At 33.0% G+C, this 21637-nt stretch overlaps 1 protein-coding gene across 1 annotated transcript; it reads left to right on the forward strand.

The window, feature by feature from the left end:
* The first annotated feature begins 405 nt into the window (after positions 1 to 405).
* On the forward strand, positions 406 to 8380 carry LOC142853853 (pancreatic alpha-amylase 2a5-like). The gene is made up of 10 exons (XM_075979010.1): positions 406 to 573; positions 905 to 1051; positions 1758 to 1946; positions 2558 to 2788; positions 3868 to 4001; positions 4688 to 4810; positions 4903 to 5002; positions 6398 to 6516; positions 6625 to 6750; positions 8123 to 8380. Exons 1-10 carry the CDS (start codon positions 406 to 408, stop codon positions 8310 to 8312), a joined length of 1527 nt encoding a protein of 508 aa, XP_075835125.1. The 3' UTR covers positions 8313 to 8380.
* Positions 8381 to 21637: the final 13257 nt, after the last annotated feature.

The following is a 21637-nucleotide window of genomic DNA, read 5'->3' on the forward strand; positions in this document are numbered from 1 at the left end:
TGATAGCTAAGGAAGTTGAAAATATCCTTCAGTATCTTTTGGCCACTTAATATAATTCTGTTGAGAATTCTCTGTTTAGTTCAGTACAACACCTTTTAATTGTGTTATTTAGAATTTTAATATCTAATTTCTTGAGTCCTTTGTCTGATGTGGGGTTGGTGAAGATTTTTCCCACTTTAATTTTGTCTTATTGGCCAATCAAATAATACTTGACCTTAAAAAACATTAAGTTTATTTTCCATGGGAGTTTCTGAGTATTCTTCAGCTGCTCACACCACTGCTGCTAATCTTGTTCAGATTATAGTTTGTACTCTAAATATTTATTCATTAACATTTACTTTGCAAATGTACCTCTTTCAGAATATAAAGAGGTACTGGAGAGAACTCTGACAACTTTAAAGCAAAATGAAGTTCTTCCTGTTGCTTTCCTTCATTGCGTTCTGCTGGGCTCAGTATGACCCACACACTCAATATGAACGGACTTCTATTGTTCACCTGTTTGAGTGGCGCTGGGTTGATATTGCCAAGGAATGTGAGAGATACTTAGGTCCTAAGGGATTCGGAGGGGTTCAGGTAAGAATTGCTTAAAATTTAAATGCAGAGTTCACTGTACTCACATAAAAGAGTATTCTAATAATAATGAGTTTGAAGGATAACTTACTTTCACCCATAACTTTCCTGTGTAAAGAAACATTTTGCTGGGGACAGCTTCTTTTTACTTAATTGTAGGGTCTGTAAGTGGGAACACTGCAATGTCCTTCCATATTTTCATGTGGTTGTTAATCAACAGAGCTGCATGTGCACAGTCTGAGAAATAACACTGGATCACTGATAGGTTTCTATAAGAATTAATTATGCTAAGTAAGCTATAATCCAGCACTAATTATAGTAGATCTATTTGTAGGTCTCTCCACCCAGTGAAAACATCGTGGTTTATAATCCATATAGGCCATGGTGGGAAAGATACCAACCTATTAGCTACAAAATATGCACAAGGTCTGGAAATGAAGAAGAATTCAGGGACATGGTGAAGAGATGCAACGATGTTGGTGTAAGTGAAGTCACATTTTCTATACAGTTACTATATATAAAATATTTCTCTTTGTTTCAAGTTCTTTCTAATTGACTGGATTTTAAGTCTCTGAAATCTTACATCACATTTTTATATATTATTAAAATGTATTTCTGTCTTATTATTACCTTTAATATTTTTAATACAGCAAAATGTTCACTTTTTAAATTAATAACTAAAAATACTTAACAGGTTTCTGTTAGGCTTTGTGACATATGTGAGGATTAAATCATTTTATATGATTCCATTTTATTCCCACATGCTTGGGTTTGCTTTCCCATAATTTTTTTTAATGGTTAAGTATCTACTTTCTCTTATAATAGTTATATAATTACCTTTAGTTCTTCAGAAACATAGATTTTGTAATCTTAGATCTTCTAGTAATCCCACAAAATTTGAAACACAGTACTGTAATTTTTATACTGTGTTTTTCTTCCTCAAAAATAGATTGTTTTGTTTGTAATTACAATAGTTTGTGTTTAGCGCCATTTAAAAGTTCTATATTCTTTTCATAATATTAGGATTATTGTTGATCATATTTCACATTAGTTTCCTTTCCTACTTGACTCCCTTTACTCAACTGAATCTATAAAGATATATTTTGGAGATTTGCTAGCATGTTATGAGTTTGCCATTGAAACTAGATTCCTGAGTCTAGCTGAAGCAAGCACTTTTTTTTCTTCAGGTCCGTATTTATGTGGATGCAGTTATTAATCACATGTGTGGCGCAGGCGGTGGTGCAGGGACTAGCAGTACCTGTGGAAGTTACTATGATGCTAATAAAAGGGAATTTCCAGAAGTTCCATACTCTGCTTGGGATTTTAATGATGGAAAATGCGATGGAGAAATTTCTAACTACAATGATGCTTATCAGGTAATGAGAGAAATATTAATCAGAATAAAGAAGCATCTAGGTATCTAGAAGTGCACAATTAATTTATAAATTACCATTAGTCATATTCAAATACCATACGAAAAGAGGTCACTATGACAGAAAGCTTGAAAAATAGAAATGGAAAAATGTGCTGGATTTTTTTTTTGTATTATTTTCTAAGTATAGAGAAAAAAATCAATAATAAAATGGAGACATGCTCTTTGGTGACCTTGTCTGAAAAATTTAAAAGCATGGTTTTATCAATTATTTAAACATTGCAGTATGGATGCAGAGGAAAGGGAGAAGGGATGGAAACATTAAATAAAAAAAGGTAGAGAGAGAAATACAAAAAATTAACCAGCTAAAATTTTTATTAATTTTATCTGATATTTTCTTCATCTACCACAGAATATATTTTAAAATCTCTGTCCAAATTAAAACATCAATACTTCTCATGTTCTCATATTCTAAGGAATGGCAAAATCCTATGTTCTAAGTAAGGCAATATAAAAATATCCACTTGTAATTGAAATAGGAACTGAAGAAAGAAATGATTTCAAAAACAATGCATGACTTTTTTTTACATTAATCATTTTTTTTAAAAAAAATAGGTCAGAAATTGTCGTCTGGTTGGCCTTCTGGATCTTGCACTTGAGAAAGATTATGTTCGTGGCGTGGTTGCTGACTACATGAACCGTCTCATCGACATTGGTGTAGCAGGGTTCAGACTTGATGCTGCTAAGCACATGTGGCCTGGAGACATAAAGGCGATTTTGGATAAACTGCATAACCTAAACACAGCATGGTTTGATTCAGGAAGCAGACCTTTCATTTTTCAAGAGGTAAAAGAATATACACATTCATTTACAAATTCATTATAATTTAATTGCAATCTTTGTCTGTTTCCTTTCTTCCGTCTATACTCGTCCATATATGCTTTCATATATTCATTAAAGATTGTAGACTTTCTTTTGACCATTTGTTATTGCACACACACACTATAAATGTGTGTGTATGCTCTTATATATGCATATATTTATATTTAACAAAACATATGCATATACTTATAACCATATGTTCTTAAATAACTTATATGTATATACATATGTTCCTTAATATTATTAAACATTTTTAAGAACATATGGATATATGTATATAACTGATATTGTCTATATTGTTACAAATATATTTATATATTGGTACTAGACAACCAATTGATATGGTCTTTTTTGATATCCATATCCCAATTTCCTCAGTTGCTTATAATTCTTTCTATATTTCTTTGTTTAGTGTTGAGCCCATGTGGGCTTTTTCTTAAATGTTATTACTTTGTAAATCACATAGTAGCTAGGAGATTTTACTAAGCATAAAAACATAATGTAGGTTAGTATTTCAGTCTGTAGAATTCTATTGTTTATTAATAGGATTACAGTTAATTACAGGTAGCATGCTTAGTTCTTTACCACAGCAGGTTCTAAGTTAGTACAAGCTTTATTAATTCATTTTCTAACTCTTCAGATACCATTATAAAAGATAGACCAATCATAGTCATTTTTGTCTTAAGCCAATCTTTCAGAGTTTAAGATTCATCTCATAGTATCAAGTTTGTAAATATTTAAACAACTTGATGAAATTTCCTGCGTGGCGATAATATTATTTTAAGTGTACCGGGGATAAGGCCTTTGAAGCTCTATTTCCTTGGAAAAACTATTGAGTTCATAAACACTTCTAATGCTCACTTGACAGCAAGCATTATATCAGTGTGAACTAATTAATTTTTCCTTTTGTCAGCCACCCTGGAGGATGAAAATTGGCCCAGTCTTTCAATACTGTGACATAAGGATTTCTGAGTGAGATTATATTTAGATAATATGTTCTAAATTTATATGAAAAATTACAGCTGCCCCATTGTATCTACTAGGTCATTGATCTGGGTGGCGAGGCAATTTCAAGTAGCGAGTACTTTGAAAATGGTCGTGTGACAGAATTCAAGTATGGAGCAAAACTGGGCACAGTTATCCGCAAGTGGAGTGGAGAGAAGATGGCCTATTTAAAGTAAATATACGCCATTTCTTCATTTGAGCTGTCATAGATTTCATGTCACTTGATATCAATAAGGTATAGCTTCAACTATTCTCATTTAAATAATTATGATGTGGTTGATTATTAGGCTCAATATTTCTAAATTCTGCCCAATTTTCTTTTCTGTTTGTTATGTCAATCACAAGGTAGCCCTGAAAATCCAAAAATCCAAAGGGATTTTTGTCTGTTTGTAGTAAATCCATTGCATTCCAGGAATGTTTAACTGTGGTCTATTAAAGATAGATTATTTTTACAAAATAGTTATATTCATCAGTGATATTTATAATGTGGTCAAGTATGAAGTTTACATATTTTATATCAAAAAATAATTGGAAACTTTGTGTGTTTTTATAATGATTGCACTGCAGATTTCCACTCTGTATAACGACAAATGGATGTTTTGCCTTTTATGTCCATAGAAATACAATACAGTGAAAAATCTAAAGAAAATAAACATTTTAAAAACAAAAAGATTATACTTTAACCCCTAAATGAGGATATATAATCATTGAAAATAATTTTATACATATATGTATATATGTTTATATGTGCCTATAACAGATTTACAATATAATTTTCATTTATTTAGACAACAGTGGATGCGATATGTAAAGTTAATCTAAGCATTGTGAAATAATAATTTGCTTTTTTTAATGTAGGAACTGGGGAGAAGGTTGGGGTTTTGTGCCTACTGACAGAGCCCTTGTGTTTGTGGACAACCATGATAATCAGCGAGGACATGGTGCTGGAGGAGCATCCATCCTGACCTTCTGGGATGCTAGGTGGGAGAACATTCTTTGCTGTTGTGTAACCTGCTTTTAACGATGGCATTGCATTACGTACTTCTGCTTTAATACCATTTTTAAACTTTCAGAATGTATAAAATGGCAGTTGGATTTATGCTGGCTCATCCTTATGGATTCACTCGAGTAATGTCAAGTTATTATTGGGAAAGAAACATCCAGAACGGACAAGTATGTCTTGAAGTTCTTCAATGTAAATCTTAATCTAGAAAAGCAAGAGGTTCTGGTTTAATTTCACATGAAGTTAAAGCATATGATACTAATTATTAATTGTTTATTTATCAAGTTTTTATACAGTAAGGACATTGCAAATGTATGTGATTGGAAAAGTAGTAATTTAAATAGGAGAATGGACATAATGAAAACAGCTGTTCCTGATAAAGTTCGACCATAAAAGTTAACGGGGATAATGTTTTCTAGCATTGAATAGAATTTCAATTTTTTTCTAAAGCAATGTTAGCATATTAAGATACTTTTACTTTTTTTCCTGTGGAAAAAGATGGTAGCTGATTTTAAGGAAATTAAGGAATATAATAGATAGAAATTATGAAAATTACACCACAATGATTTTCTAGGGAGTCTATAAACAATATGTGTTTATAGAATTATAAGCAATATGAGTTGTTATTTAGGGGCCTAAACAGAAAAAAAAATTAAAATTAATCTAAGAATTACAAATATTATGTGCTGTTGGTTAGATATGTATTGTTGGTTAGGTACTAAAGCTTAAGAAATTTCAAAATTAGTTTAGAAATTAAGACCATCTGAAAGACTATGTGAAGTTTTCTGTTTCAATACAGGAATCGAGAATCATAGAGAAACATCAACTATAAAATATAAATGTTTCTTCTTTAGATATCAGAAAGACAGCTTTTCCTATTTTCCTTTTGAAATGAGTTTCCTTCTGTTTTTATTGAAATTTGTTCTATTCCTGAAGAACCTTCAGGCTTAGAATGATCTCTTTTTCTCTTTCATAAATATATTTACAATTTAGACATCTTCAAATATGCATATATACTTTGTTAAGCTCAATAAGGAAAGTCAGGTTATTTTATAACCACATTTTACCAGCAAGTAGTAAGAAATCAAATAATATTAATTTAGAAATTGTTATATTAAAAGTATTTTCATATATGTCCTTAAATTTTTTGAGTAGCCAACAACTATGCCCCTGATTTATGAAAACCCAAGGCACTTTCAGGCAATGCATAACAATGGAGACTTCTTAGGAAGTGACTGATGTCTGTTCTCTAATGCCAGTGTTTGGCTCCAATTGTCTTGACGTTAGGCGACATTGAAGAGCTTTTAGTGGTTTTGAGAAACTACTACTTTGATAGAAAGTGAGATCTTTAAGAATTGCTACTGTCATTTTGAATTGAGTAGAGAACATGAATTTACACAGAAGTGACGGACATAGTGAAGGTCTGTAAAACACTGAAGGACTTAGATTAAAATTAGACACTGCCAAGAAAGAAGTATAATAAGAAGTTTGGTTTGGGTTTGCTCTAGTGGAAAGAATTGTGCAGACCCAAGCATTCAAATAACCTGAATCTTTCAATAATTAAGGATGTGAATGACTGGATTGGACCACCTAATGACAACGGAGTAACCAAGGAAGTGACCATTAATCCAGACACAACTTGTGGCAATGGCTGGGTCTGTGAACATCGATGGCGTCAAATAAGGTGGGAATTTCCCCACAGACCTTGTCTAATAAGAAAGTTGTTTAACTTTTTGTTTTAAATTGTTGAGTTTTAAGGGTAGCAGCATTTCACATGATATTGTGCCTTTAGGAACATGGTTGCCTTCAGAAACGTAGTCAACGGTGAGCCTTTCTCAAACTGGTGGGACAATGGCAGCAACCAAGTAGCTTTTGGAAGAGGAAACAAAGGATTCATTGTCTTTAACAATGACGACTGGTAAGTCAGTATCAGTAAAATTGGGTTCATATGCTCATATGCTTAGATCTTTCTTTTATTTTTCTGTTCCTTATCTCTTTTATATGTGAAAAATTTTAGACAATGAATTTATGCCAAAAATTAAACATTCAGTGTAGAGAAGAAAATCAATATTTGCTCATATAATTTTTCCTTTAAATAAAATCTTGTTTTTGAGATCTTTGAACAAAGCATACAATGGCAGTAGCTTATCTTCATATTTGCAAGTTCATTTGACACATTTGACAAAACATATAAATAGTAAATATAAGTTTTAACATTATTAAACAATGTTTTATGTTAGGAGCGGAGTACTTTCCACCTATATTTGTAAATAACTTACTTTTTATTCATTGTACTTATACACAGTCTTCAATGTTCTATCTCCTTGTTTTTAAATATTTAAAAATACATGTATACTTGCATTTGTCTTCAAGGGCTGCTGTGGTTTTTTTTTTAACTTTCATTATTTTTCTTCCACTGTGGTTCCTTCATCTGAGTCTGACTCTATGGTTCCCTCATCTGTAGTTGTCTAGCTAAGATAACAGGAGTGGATGCCGAAGTCTTTAATGTCAACAAGTAGAGGTACCCATATTTTCTTGAACTTGAGGCAAGTTGATCTTTGTAGGGTGTTCTAGGGGAGCCAAGGATGTTCAAAGAGACTCTGTCTCTCAAAAAAAACCTAACAAACACACAAACAATCAAAAATTAATACTTACTCAGAGAATCTCTTTGAAAGCCAGTAAAATGCCTCAATACAAAATCAGCTACCTATCAGATCAAGATTATTTTCCCATATTTTATTGGTTGAAAGCAAAAGAATTTAGGTACATCATTTATTGAAAGAACACATGGCTGGTATTTCAGGAACACCAGAATTACTTATGCATGCAATTTCCTAATATAAATTTGTATGTATCCATATAAATCCTAGATAATGTTTAATTCTAGAAAAAATCCTTTATGTTGTCATGTAACCTAATAACTTTGGGAGAAAATGATGCTGTTAACATATTTTGAAGTCATCAGTTTAAATCCAGCAGAGCACAAACTTGAAAGAATGATGGTCCTCACAGGAGCCCTTTACTACTGAGCATCACTGGGTTCTCTGGCTTTCTTTGATGGGTAGCAGTCACCATAGCCCATGAAACTAACAGACATTTATAATAATATCTTTGGTCTGGAGAATTCTCTTTCTTTTTCACTTGCAGTCTTGTTCTTTGGATTGGCTTAATGATACTCTGAATCTTTAGTGATCTATATGACAAGGTTGAAACATTTATTGTTTTATTGATAATGAATCTTCTTGCATTTGAGTGGGTTGAATTTAAGTTAAATACCTTTTTTCCCCCAGGGCTTTGTTAATAACTTTACAGACTGGTCTTCCTGCTGGAACATACTGTGATGTCATTTCTGGAGACAAGATTGATGGCAATTGCACTGGAATTAAAGTCTATGTTGAAAATGATGGCACTGCTCAATTTTCTATTAGTCACTGTGCTGAAGACCCATTTATTGCAATCCATGTTGAAGCAAAATTGTAAGAACCAAATTAAATACATATAAAGCATTGAGTGTTTCTTTTTTTCATGTGTGCCTTATTACTTTGACTTTTCTCTTCTTTATTATGATATGTGCATATGTGATGTTTATATCTGAACACTGAATATATAAAGGATTTTGAAACAACCTGTGTCTTTGCTTTGCCCCTCTCCCTTTCCCAATGGGCTGTGGGTTCATACTTAAGTCAAAAGACTCCCCATTTACCTGCTGAGCAATGTTGCTAGCTCACAAATAACTTAATTTTAGAGTTTCATTCCTTTAATTAAAAGCCAGAAACAATCCACTTAAATGGGCAGAAATTAAAAACTTCACATATATTCATTTGATAACAACATAGAAAATTTTTATATATTAGCAGAACATTTATTTTTCCCAAGAAATTTCTCAGAGCTCTGAATTGCATCCTGACAAATACAGTGATTTACATTAATATAATTTCCATCATGTACTTTAAGACATTAAATGAAAAATTATTTTTAAAAAATTTCACTCACAGTCTAATCACTTATTAAGCATTCCCTTGGCCACTTAGAAAGGCATCATTTTTTTACTTATTTCTAGCCACCAGTTTATTCAAATTTCTTATATTTCAAGAGAAAATTAATTTTTCCTATTCTAGAATAGATACAGACACATATATATTGATCATACATCAAAATACCATAATATTCACTTATTATTTTCTATCTCCCATCTTTCCCATTCCCTTTAAAATGCCTCTACCCATGCACACACATTCTTAAGTCTTTTTGTTGATATCTGACACTTAAGTAAAATGTCATCATGAGAGTGGAAGATTATTTTTTGATAAAAACAAATTACTAATGGATACAGCACTGCAAAATATACCCTCCATATACCCCATCAATGACTAACAGCTAATAAGTTATTCGATAAACCTTGGGACCTTACAGTTATTGCCTGATCCACAGTGGAATGGTGATGTCCCCAGAGTTCTGTGGGACTTATGCAGACAATCTCTGATAATTGTATGTGCATGGATGCAACGCACAATGCCTGCCTGCCCACTATGTGCCACGGTACAGTTCATGAGCTGGGCTAGGGCCTGGAGATTGAAACACACAAAGACTCACAGAGACAGCACAGACAGATACACACCTCTAGTCACTGATAAAAGAAGCCCTTTATTGAATAGCACCACGGAAGCTTTTAGACTCAACACAGTCAAGTGGGCCAACAGGTGAAAACCTCATAGCCTGATCCTCAATCAAGGCCAAGGCAACACATGCTCAGGAAACAGAGCTGGACACAGCATTCAGAAGCTCAAATCAGAAGGCCAAGAAAAGGTCACTAGAGAGGGCGAGCAGCTGGAGGCCAGGACTCCAAATGGTCCCAATACATGGGTACAACAGTTACATCCTGAACAGATGACTAATATTCCCAGTATTCATTTTCATTCTCTGACTCTTACATGATCACTTATTTGATCATCTATTCTGTCTGGAAATGGTTATAGAGAAGTTCCTTTTAGGGATGAATGCTCAATAGTCTCCTATTTTTTGAAGTTGGATGAATTAGGGCTCTCAGTACTAGCTGTCACTAACTGCAAACATAAACTGACTAAAACTGAGTCAAAGCTGAGTAAAACATAACAATCAGCCCCTTTATTTCCCACTTATCATATCTTTTTATGCCTCTCATTTAATTTTTTTAGACGTGGCCTTCCATGAGAGAGTAGTTGACTTTCTGACACAACATTAAGGAAGAAACCTGGCCTTGCTAGTCATTCATTTTTGTCAATTCTCCTTCGGTTTTATACATGAAAAATATTTAAGCAATTGGACACTATGCCCATATGACAAAAAGAGGTTTTTACCCCTTTTTCTCAGTGATGGGATGAAAGGTGGGATGAGGAAGTACTTGATGTATATCTGGAGCTTTCCTAGGAAAGACAGAGGAGGCTATAAGTTACAGCAATACTCCTCTATTAATGCTTAAGTTGCAATGCAAAATAATAGGCATTCTAGAAACATTTTCATACTTATGTGTGCCTTATTCTGTTCTCATCTATTCCTGTCTTCAATATTCTGTCTCCTCTTGCTGTTCCACTCCTTATCCACCGTATTATTCTGCTTTCATGTCTTAATTATTCTAAGTGCCTCTTTTCTGAACACACTGCCCCCTTGAATATGAAGATACTATAAAAACCCCAATATCAATGACATTTCTTTTTTGAAAATTGCAGTATAGGTAGATAGGGGAGTTGAGTTGTGACCTGTCACACCACCTCCTGTGGAGTCTGTGTGGTCTCTCATGTAAGATGTGGTACAAGCTTCAAGAAAGAGTGCCCACAGAGAAGGTATGTTTGTGCCATGCTCCCTGTATTGGAACCCTTTCACTTTTGGCATTGCCTGTTTATGTTCAAAAAAATAGAATCTGGTTTCTTACGGAAGAAAAGATAGTATGTTTAAGTTTCCAGAGTCTACTGATGAGCCATTTCCATATACAGGGGTATATGATGTTAATGGAGGAAGATGGGTTAATATTCAAGGAAAAAAGATTTCCAGATTTAATCTGCTGCTTAGTAAATAAAGAACAAAAGACAAATTTAATTAAGCAATTAAGACAGATTCAGCAAAAATGGGATACGGATAGAAGAGAGAGATAAAAGCCAGTAACTTTTTGAGATTAGTTTTTGGGAAGGTTTTATTTCATTTTGTTCCTTTCGATGAGAATCACTTAATTTACCATCCAAAGACTGTATTTTTCCTGTTATCTGCTAGAATATGATGAGTCCCTCCAGGGGATAATGGTCCATTTCAGCTACTATATTTCTGGCTGTTTCTGTGTTATAATCTCCACTTCCAAATCTCTTTTATTTGATGAAACACAATTTTCAGATGTTTCTTTAGTTTTTGTTTGGTGGTTTTCTGCTCAATGGTATATCTGGCTCTTTAGTATGGTAGTTAGCCAGTGACTATGCTGCAGCTTTTTTGATTAAATAAATGTTTCTAGGTTTATCAGAAGCTTTGGTTAATGGTGAAGAATTTTGTAAACCTTATTATTCATTTTTTATTGTTACTATTTCTTCGTGCTGTGTTTTTAGACTCTGTCATTTTCATTGGTGGTCCTTCTGATGAATTGTTCCTGCTCGATTTTGTTGCAAACCTGGAAAATGTTGTGCTAGAGTGTGCGGACTTCTTCATTTCATTTCACTTGTGGTTTTTGGGAATCAGTTTTGGATGTTATTTTTACTTGACTTGGCAATATTATGATCTATCGAATTGGGAAAAATAAATAAGTAACAGTTTGAAACAAGGCTTACCTTGACATCAGAATACATGGAACTTTATTATCAATCTACAGTTCCAGGAACTAAAATGGATATAATTCTGTACAATCATCATTTCACAAGTTCTTTCATTAAATAAAGATTACTAGTGGCTGGGCGATGGTGGCGCACGCTTTTAATCCCAGCACTCAGGAGGCAGAGGCAGGTGGATCTCTGTGAGTTCGAGACCAGCCTGGTCTACAGAGCTAGTTCCAGGACAGGCTCCAAATCCACAGAGAAACCCTGTCTCGAAAAAAACCAAAAAAAAAAAAAGATTATTAGTGTTGAGAAACAAAAAAAAAAAAAAAGGATTTAGACATATGGAGAAGGGGAAGTAAAGAAGAAGTTCTTCTGCATAAATTGCAGAAATATAAAAAGACTGTAGACTGTGTTACTGTTAACCACAATCACTTGCCCTTAGATTAAAATGCCATGAACTCATAGCCTAGATAAAGATTTATATTGAAACTAATGCCAAGTCATGTCTAGCATGACCAACTGCAGACTCACTCCATGTCTGATGAAAATTTACTCTCATGTATCTGATATAATGATTTTAAGAATAATATGCACCTCATGAAAAAAAATACATGCTGTTAAGCAATCTTGTCTGTATAAAGGATGAACCTCATGCCTAGCATAGATGCATTCAGATGCAATTCATTTGAGTTTTGTGTCTATTTATCCTTCGCCAACTCCTTACTCACCTATTCCTGAGATCCTGTCCCATGGGTCCCAATGCTACAGCTGAGCTAGTCCATCACAGTAGCCTTACTATTTCCTTCCTGCTCTGGTAAAATTGAAATAATTGGCAGAGCATCCTTCATTGCTTTTCTATTGGGGCACAGAGATAAGGAGTGTAAAATTATTTTATATTTTCTTTCCATGTGTTATATTAAATGTTTTTATAGCTTGATAGTTAATTTTTAGAATTATCACCAGCATATAAAGAAATTGATTTCTCTGTGACATATTGAGGCACATAGACCAGTATGTTTTGCTTTTTTTCTTCAGCTTCCCTTCCCCATTACCCTCAATTATCCCCATTATCCCAATCATGCTGACAACCTAGCTGCCATTAAAGAGTTGTTTCTTTTTCTTCTGTGACACATATTTAATTTAAATATTATGGCTTCTGTGTGATTATTTGGGGGCTGAGCAACGAGGATAGCCAGGTGGCCAGAAACCAACAAGTTTCTCTTCTTCTACATGCTTCTACCTGATTGCTAAAGATGCCAGAGAATGTATAGTATTTATTGACTATTGTGTGCTTTGTTTGAGAATTGTCTATTCAGTTCAGTTCATTGGCCTGTTTCTTGACTGGAATATTTGTGTTTTTTTGTTGTTGTTGTTGTTGTTTTGTTTTTTTTTTTTTTTTGGATTTTCGAGACAGGGTTTCTCCATAGCTTTTTGGTTCCTGTCTTGGAACTAGCTCTTGTAGACCAGGCTGGCCTCGAACTCACAGAGATCCACCTGCCTCTGCCTCCCGAGTGCTGGGATTAAAGGCGTGTGCCACCACCGCCCGGCTGACTGGGATATTTGTATTTTGGAATTTCTTTATTGATTCATTTTTGATACACATGCTTCACTGAGTCTATATATGAGAAGCTTTTTTCCTTTCCTGTTAGTCATTTTTGTCGTTTTGACACGATGTTTCTATCTTATTCTTGAGAACTCCCAATGTATGGAAAAATCTATCATGTTTTAAGAAAGTTCATGATTATATGTGACACAACATTACAGCCGTGCTAGGAACACAGACAGCTTTAGAGCAGCAAGTTGGATACATTTGCTCTTTATTCATGTTGGTTTTCTTTTCTATCTGTAAACTTATTATATTCATGAAATTTCAAGGGGGATATTTTCCAAACTACTGAAGCATCTTTCAGAAAATATCCACCTAGACATATAATGCAGAATTTTTAAAAATTTATTTGTTCATATGAGTGCTCTATTTGCATGTATACCTGCATGACATAAGAAGTCATAAGATCCCCTTACAGATGATTGGGAGCTAGAATTTTTTTTCAGCAGTTTCAAAGTTCCGGGTTTTACAACAAAGATTTGAGACTATCACTGTTTATGCAAAACAAGTAAAGATTAATATAATGACTAGCTTTTTGCTTTTTTCACCCTAAAGCTTATACTTGCTAATATACTTTCAGAATCCAAAATGAAATACAAAATCTAATGAACTGATTTTCATTAAAGCTTCTTTATCATTTTTCAAGCTTAGATAGGTACCTAGTAAATATTTACTAGAAAAAACAAAGAAATTTCATTTCTAAAATGTCTTTTTCAGTATGTCTTCCTAGTCAATATTATTAAATAGCTAACAATGCTGAAATCTTTAAGATACAGCAACCATTTTGAACTGCGTTCTGTATAAGATCAGTGATATGGATCTAGTTTCATACTTTATTGTATGTTGTTTTGTTATGTTTGGTGGTCATCTCTCAAAGGCCTGTTCTTTTCTGAAGAGGGAATAAAAGGAAAATAGAACTTGGGGAAATGGGTGGTAGAGTGAAGAGCTGTGAGGAGTGGAGGGAGGGAAAAACTGTGGTTGGGATATATTATATGAGAGAATTGCTTTTCAATTAAAAATATGTAGGTATTGAATTTCCTACATATGGAAGAGACTCTTATTTTGTTCAGTTTGTTTTTTGGACACCTTTGTTAAAGGTTATGTGGATGTTTCTATGTGGTATATTTCTAGGTCCACAATCCTATTCAACTGGTTGCACATATTAATATTGGTTAACCCAATATATAAAGTTCTTTTGAAATTGAACAGGGATGTTGGGACTCTCCTAAGGATGATTGCTTTTTCCGATACTGTGAGATATAAAATACAACTTATGTTCCTGGTAGTACATTTAATAAACCCTGGGTTGATTCTAAAGTAGGAACGACCCATAATTCTGTTTTTGGAATTTGTATTCTATGGTTGTCAGTTTTTACTGTAATTTAATTTGAGATATTACAATTCATTTCTTTTTTGTTCAACACATGAATTTTCTGAATATTTGACATTTTTTCAAGAGAACGTACATACATCCTGAAAATATGTTTACATCATTAGAGATAATATTGTATGGTGCCAATGAAAAACAAAGGCCTGTATTTTATTGACATAATGATGAGATAGTTAATAAGAATACATTTCTGAAATATCTCTATTAACACATTATTAAAGACAAATTAATAGATGTACTCAGGTACTTATAATATTAGATATAAAAGGAAAAATTGATGTTTCCTTCCAGTTTGGGGTTCTATAATTTAATAGAAGACTCATCACATACATTTGCATTTATTTCTCTATTTAATACAAAACATACTAAGACTATATCTGATGTACATACACAAATGGGGTTAAATATTTCTCTGGTATCCTTGGATTAAATTCCTGATTACATAAGTTAAGATTTGAGACTATCACTGTTTATGTAAAACAAGTAAAGATTAATATAATGACTAGATTTTTGCTTTTATTCACCCTAAAGCTTATACTTGCTTTCAGAATCCAAATTGAAATACAAAATCTAATCAACTGATTTTCATTAAAGCTTCTTTATCTTTTTCAAGCTTAGATAGGAACCTAGTAAATATTTACTAGAAAAAACAAAGAAATTTCATCTCTAAAATGTCATTTTCCATATGTCTTCCTAGTCAATATTATTAAATAGCTAACAATACTGAAATCTTTAAGATACAGCAAATGAATTATGAATTGCATGGTATTCCTGGGTATAAAATAAATATGTTTTCAAATTTGAATGCTTTCATTGTATGAAGAAATACCACAAGTCCAATTTAAATATTAATCAATAGTTGTTATGTAGCTGTACTTATCTAGCAAAAGATGACTGGGCCTAGGTCGTTGATGAAATCTGGCCTATCTTAGCTTTATCTGAGTCCCTTTTATTGGTTTATTTGAGGTTATTAGTAAATACAAAAGTTGTATTTAATCTCTGATATATATGTGCCTGTTTTGTGAACATATTCTCTGAATTATATAATGAAGAAATGATGTATGCCCACACAACACAAAAGTAACCTATGACAAAGAAATCTTCATAATAAACTATCCAGATGTTTGATTCATACAGACAAAGGATACTGAGGTAGTATATGCAGAGTTTTGAGGTGATGGTATAGTATGTAAATCACTTGAAATTCAAATATGAAGATCTGAGTTCAGATCATTATAATGCTGTATGCTGAGTCTGCTCTTTCCTTTCCTGGCCACTCAGATCCAAATAATCACACAGAAATTATGTTAATTACAACACTGTTTGGCCAATTGCTTAGGCATATTTCTGGCTAATTCTTACACCTTAAATTAACCCATTTCTATTAACCTGTATATCACCATGAGGCTGTGACCTATTGGTAACTTTTTGGTTGACTACTGGTATCATTCTTCTTTGACAGCTACACGACATTTCTCTATTACGCCTACTTTCTCTCTATATATCTGTTTGGATTTCCCACCTGGATTTCCTCTACTAAGCCATTGGCCAAAACAGCTTCTTTAATAACCAATGGTAAAAAACACATTGATAACATGTAGTCAGTGGGGAATCCCACATCATAATGCACACTAAACTGGAAGTAGAAGTGTACATTTGCACTACAGTTCTCTTATTATGAGATGAGAGGGGTAAAAGAAGAATCTCCTGAATTTGGAGGGTCAGATAACCTAGTGTACAGAGTAGAAGATAAGATTCTCTGTCTCAAACAATATAGAAAAAAAACCTGACACCCAAAACTGTCCTCACATTTATATATAAACCTGTACACACACACACATGCATATACGACACTCATTCATATATACTTAAAAGACAATATATCAATATATTATATATAAAATATAGTTCTACACTCACATATATATTCTCAACCATATATATATATATCATACTCTATATATAATTAATATATAATCTTTACATAATATATAGTATTAATATATAAATTATACATTCCCCAATTTGATCCAACTCACTCTAACCTAATGATCTAATGTATATACATAAGCATTAGATAGATAAAAGAGATCTACTCATAATAAGAATGAGTAGTAATAAAAAAGAAATTATATATCATCTATGTTAAATAATCTCAAAAAACGAAAGGAAGATGAACATGCTGAATAAACGTGCCAACAATACAGCATTAACTTATTCTAAAATATAGAAGCAGTTTTGAAAAGGAATTTAACAAATATACTTTATGCTAACAATGCAGTGATATGGTATAAACCTAAACAAAAGATATAAGTTGATAAGAAAGTTCTATAACACTTTTAGTACATGAAACAAAATAGTTAGAAATATGCTTCATGATTGAAATTCTTGAAACTGAAATGTTTCAAATGAAGTCAAATATCAATAGATTGACTGGAGCCTAAAATTGGAGAAATCGTGTCAATAATTAGGCAAAAGAAAAAAGACAGAAAAAATGGAATAGAAGAAATTTACAATATTGATTGTAAGAATTTTATTATTTAAATAAAAGTTGATAAACTGAGATATTAACATATCTTCTTTCACACCCAACAAATTCAACAATTAAATAATTGTCCATGAGCTCAAAGTGTTTTTCAGGACCATTTAAATGCTCACAGGTTTATGATAAAACAAAATAAATGAATCAAAATGCAGAGACTAAGTATCAAATAATTTCTGAGAGATTGATAGCAATGTGCCAAATAGATTTAGAAATGGTTACATAGAAATTAAGGCTAAAATTTGTTACTGACAACACAGTCTCTAATTGCCTATTCTTCACATGACACCAACAACTTTTGCCAGTGAGACAGTGAAGAATTTTTGCTTCCCAAGGGAAAGAGACCATAGTTTCTCCCTTAACCCACACTATAGAAAAAGCTAGCAAGCAAGCAAACAAAACAATCTTGTTGCTATGATATGGGATTCCCCACTATGCTGTGAATACCATCAGTGAGTAAAGAAACTGCCTTGCTTGGTGATAGGGCAGAACTTATATAGGTGGGGGAAAACTAAATGAATGCTGGAGAAAGGAGGCAGAATCAGAGAGAAGCCATGTGGCCCCCACTGGAGACAAATGCTGGAGAGAACTTTACCCGGTGAGCCACAACTATGTGACAATACACAGATTAATGGAGATGGGTTAAGTTAAGATGTAAAAGTTATCCAATAAGAAGCTAGGTCTAAGTTAACAAGCAGTGATTTAATTAATAAAGTTTCTGTGTGGTTATTTTGGGGTCTGAGCAAATGGGAACAACCTAGCGGCTTCCTTATAACATTGCTATGTTTTATGGTTTGAAAAAACTTTATTCCTAACAAACTCATATTATAACATTGGGACTCAGGAAGAGGGCAATACTGTTCTCACAAGTGAATTTTTACCTGCATGAGACTGGATAGGATACTGTGAGTGTGGTTTGATATAAAGTAACTTGACATCTCCACTGCATCTTTACATTAACACACTTTGCCATCCTGGGATGCACTTAGACACCAGTACACGCTGTGTTGTTTGGCTGTTTATAAGAGTCATAAACCAAATGAACATCTGTTCATTATAACATACACAACTTCAGGTATTGTCAAACAAAACCATAAACATGGACTAAGGCAAATTAAAAAATGAATGAAACCTCTGTCTCTCAGGTTTTTCATGTGTCCTTCCAAAGATGAATGACAACATCCTGACACAGAAGCATGATTTAGCTTAATCAAGAAGAATCTCAACATAGGCAAAAAATGAAGAATATAAAGCTATGGGGGAAAATTCAAACATGAAATAAAATATACTACTATTGTATTACTGCAAATTATAGTGATAAGAGAAATAATATCTAGAGACTTAATGATATATAATGACTATAGCCACTAAATGTACTTTTGACCTTAAAATAAGTTTGACTGATTTTAAATACTTCCAGCAAATACAAACATTCCACCAACCACAAATACAACATACAGTGATAGATATGCTTAAGGGTTGATGTGTAAAACTGTATAATTGCATATATATCTCAAAATGTTTTTCACTTATATTGTCCATTCCTAGAATCAAGAATTTATATGAATTCTCTTAGAGATTTCACAGAATCTGTTAAATCTAGAGGTAAATACTGGACTTAGCATTTTAAACTTCTTCAAGTTGGGTGAAGTTGGTTCAATAGTGGTGCATATCATTTAGATTCTCCTTAGTTGTACATTAGAATCATTGATATTTTAATGAGTGATTTTTGAATTTTGAAAATACAGCAAGTTTAGTTTGAGAAAAGTGATTTATTCTGTGAATTATTGAAAGATCACACAATTAATCATCTGCCTTGTGTGAATACTATGCTTGCTGGTAGGTCAGATACACCCGTGTTCTTATAGCTGCCAAGTATGTCAACCAGAAAACTGCTGACATATTGCCAATTAGGTTGAGGCTTCCTGTCACCCTGTCCCAGATTTTATTGCTCTTGGATGAATGATGTGCAAGTACAAGTCAATATGTTAGGGACAGTGAAAAAAAGTTTAGAAAATCTGTTGCATATAATTGGAACAGCAAGTTCATGTACGGTTTGAGCATTCTCACAGTGCAGAGATTTTGTTGGTTAAACATTAAGTGAGGAACTGGCAACATTTTCAAAGGCGGCAGACACCTCAAAAGGTTGTTTAGAAAAATATTTTCAAAAATTTATTGCCATACTCCTCATTTTGTATCATCTTTTTAGAAATATGGCAATATGAGGAAAAAAGTATAGGAATTTGACAGCATAAAACTGTTACTAAGAAAAGAATTATATGCTGGGCAGTAATTGCACATGCCTTTAATACCAGTACGTTAGAGGAAGAGGCAAGGAGATCTGAGTTCAAGCACAGGTTTGCCAGGATGGCCAGAGATACATAGAGAAAACCTGTCTCAAAAAAATCCAAACAAAACAAAAGGGAAAAATCTTGGTAATTATTCAAGTAGCTATTAAATATCTATTTTATCTGAAAACACTTCATGTAACATGGCTATTGCATTTTGAAACTAAGTAAGTGTGATTGCCTGAACAAATATATGCTCCATTAAATATATTAACAACCTGTTATGGGATAAAAAAAAAGTCTTATATGACCCCACGACTTGGGAATTTATATACAGTTAATGGTTGATGGGGAAGAGAGACATTTTCCTCAGTAGTATAATCACTGGGCTGATACCTGTACAAATCTTTATGTAACTCACTGGGCTATGGAACAAAGAATATAAGACATTAAAGTGGAAGACGAATAAGGAAGAGGAGTTGTGTCAGTAGGAGTTGGGGAAAGGATTAGAAAGTAATAGATAGAAATATGATCTATAGAAATATGGTTGGGCAAAGTTAATTTTTTGCTCATTGTTAATTTTGTCATTTGATATTAGAATATATTCTTAATAAGTGTAATTATGATTTTTTTGACATTCAGCTTTTTACTTTTTTGCAATGACTCATTTGTTTCATTTTTATGGAGCATTGAAATAATAATTCATAGATATTGAAATAATGTGAGACAAAAAAACAAATTTTAATATTTCCTTGAAAAATAGTAATGAAGCATCAGAAAATTTTTCTTTATTTTTTTATTGAAAATACATTCTTCTTCATACAATAGATCCAAACCACAGTTTCCCTTCCCTGCACTCTTCCCAGCTCTCTCTCCTCCATGTCTACTATTTCTCCATTTCTTCTTTATAAAAGACCAGGCTACCAAGAGAACTAGAGCCAAACCGGACAAAACAAGATAGAAAGGTTCTCTGTTGGGTGACAGTTTGATCCAAAACTGCTTTCTGAATCCTACCAAAGCCATTGCCTGTAAGACCTTTTCAGTTGCTCAGAAGATCAATGCAATGCTCTGAACACTGCAGCATCTGCAACTTGTGCCCCTAAGAGAAAGTGTCAAATTCTCCATGACAACGCCTGACACACGCTACACAACCAACACTTCAAAAACGGATGAAAGAATTGTGGCATGAAGTTTTGCCTGACTTCTTGCTGACTGGTTACCACTTTTCAAACATCTTAGAAACTTTTTGATGAGAAAATGCTCCCACAAATGGCAGGATGCAGAAATGCTTGCCGAGAACTTCATATACCTTTAAGAATGTTTATTTTTTTAAAAAAAGCAAGATTAAACAATTGTAATTCTCAATGGCAATAATTTTTTTATTATAATGTTTAAAATTTTAGTGAATAAAGATGTATTTGTGACTGTTTATGAATCAAATTTCATCCTGAATTGAAATTTCCATTGCAAAAATCTAATATGTATATGAAAATGACATAGCAAGCCCATTAATATATAGAATGATTATTGATTAATAAAACAGTAAAAATAATTTATTAGTAACATAAATTGGCAAAATAGGGGAAGCATAAAGATGGTCGTTTACTCACATTTGAGCACAAGTTTCAAGTTTGTGGCATTCTGTACATTTAGATTTCACAAAAAAATTGTATATGATATATATTATATGTATTATAGTATATAAACAACATAAATGATAATATAAATTATATATTTATAAATTATATGTATAGAAATGTTTAGTATTTAAGGAGGTAAGAAATTAAGTAGAGTTTAATTTCTAAAGTAAAAGAGAGGGTGGGCTGAGGACATGGCTTGGTACTAGAAGTTTTGTTTGACATGCTACAGACCCTTTGACCCCAGCAGTATAAAAACAATAACGATCCAAAGTAAAAATAGAAAAGCAAAAGAGACTGGAGGGTATAGGTCTACAAAGACAGAAAAAGAGCTGCTACAGGGAATAGGAAATGACTTCAAAGCCTATCCCTACAATTTATCAAACCAATGAGTTAGAATAAAGGTAAAGAACAGGAGGCATAGATGTAAACATTTGTAAGGACAAATGCTTACCTTGTCATCAGTGACCATGGTGTTGAAGGAGCTGCGGGTTGCATTCCTGCCGCCTTGCTCCCAGCCACCTGGCTAGCTTATGCCCCAAAATAACAACACGCAAACTGTATTCATTTAA

This window comes from Microtus pennsylvanicus, chromosome 7 (genome assembly GCF_037038515.1).
Source record: "Microtus pennsylvanicus isolate mMicPen1 chromosome 7, mMicPen1.hap1, whole genome shotgun sequence".
NCBI lineage: Eukaryota > Metazoa > Chordata > Mammalia > Rodentia > Cricetidae > Microtus > Microtus pennsylvanicus.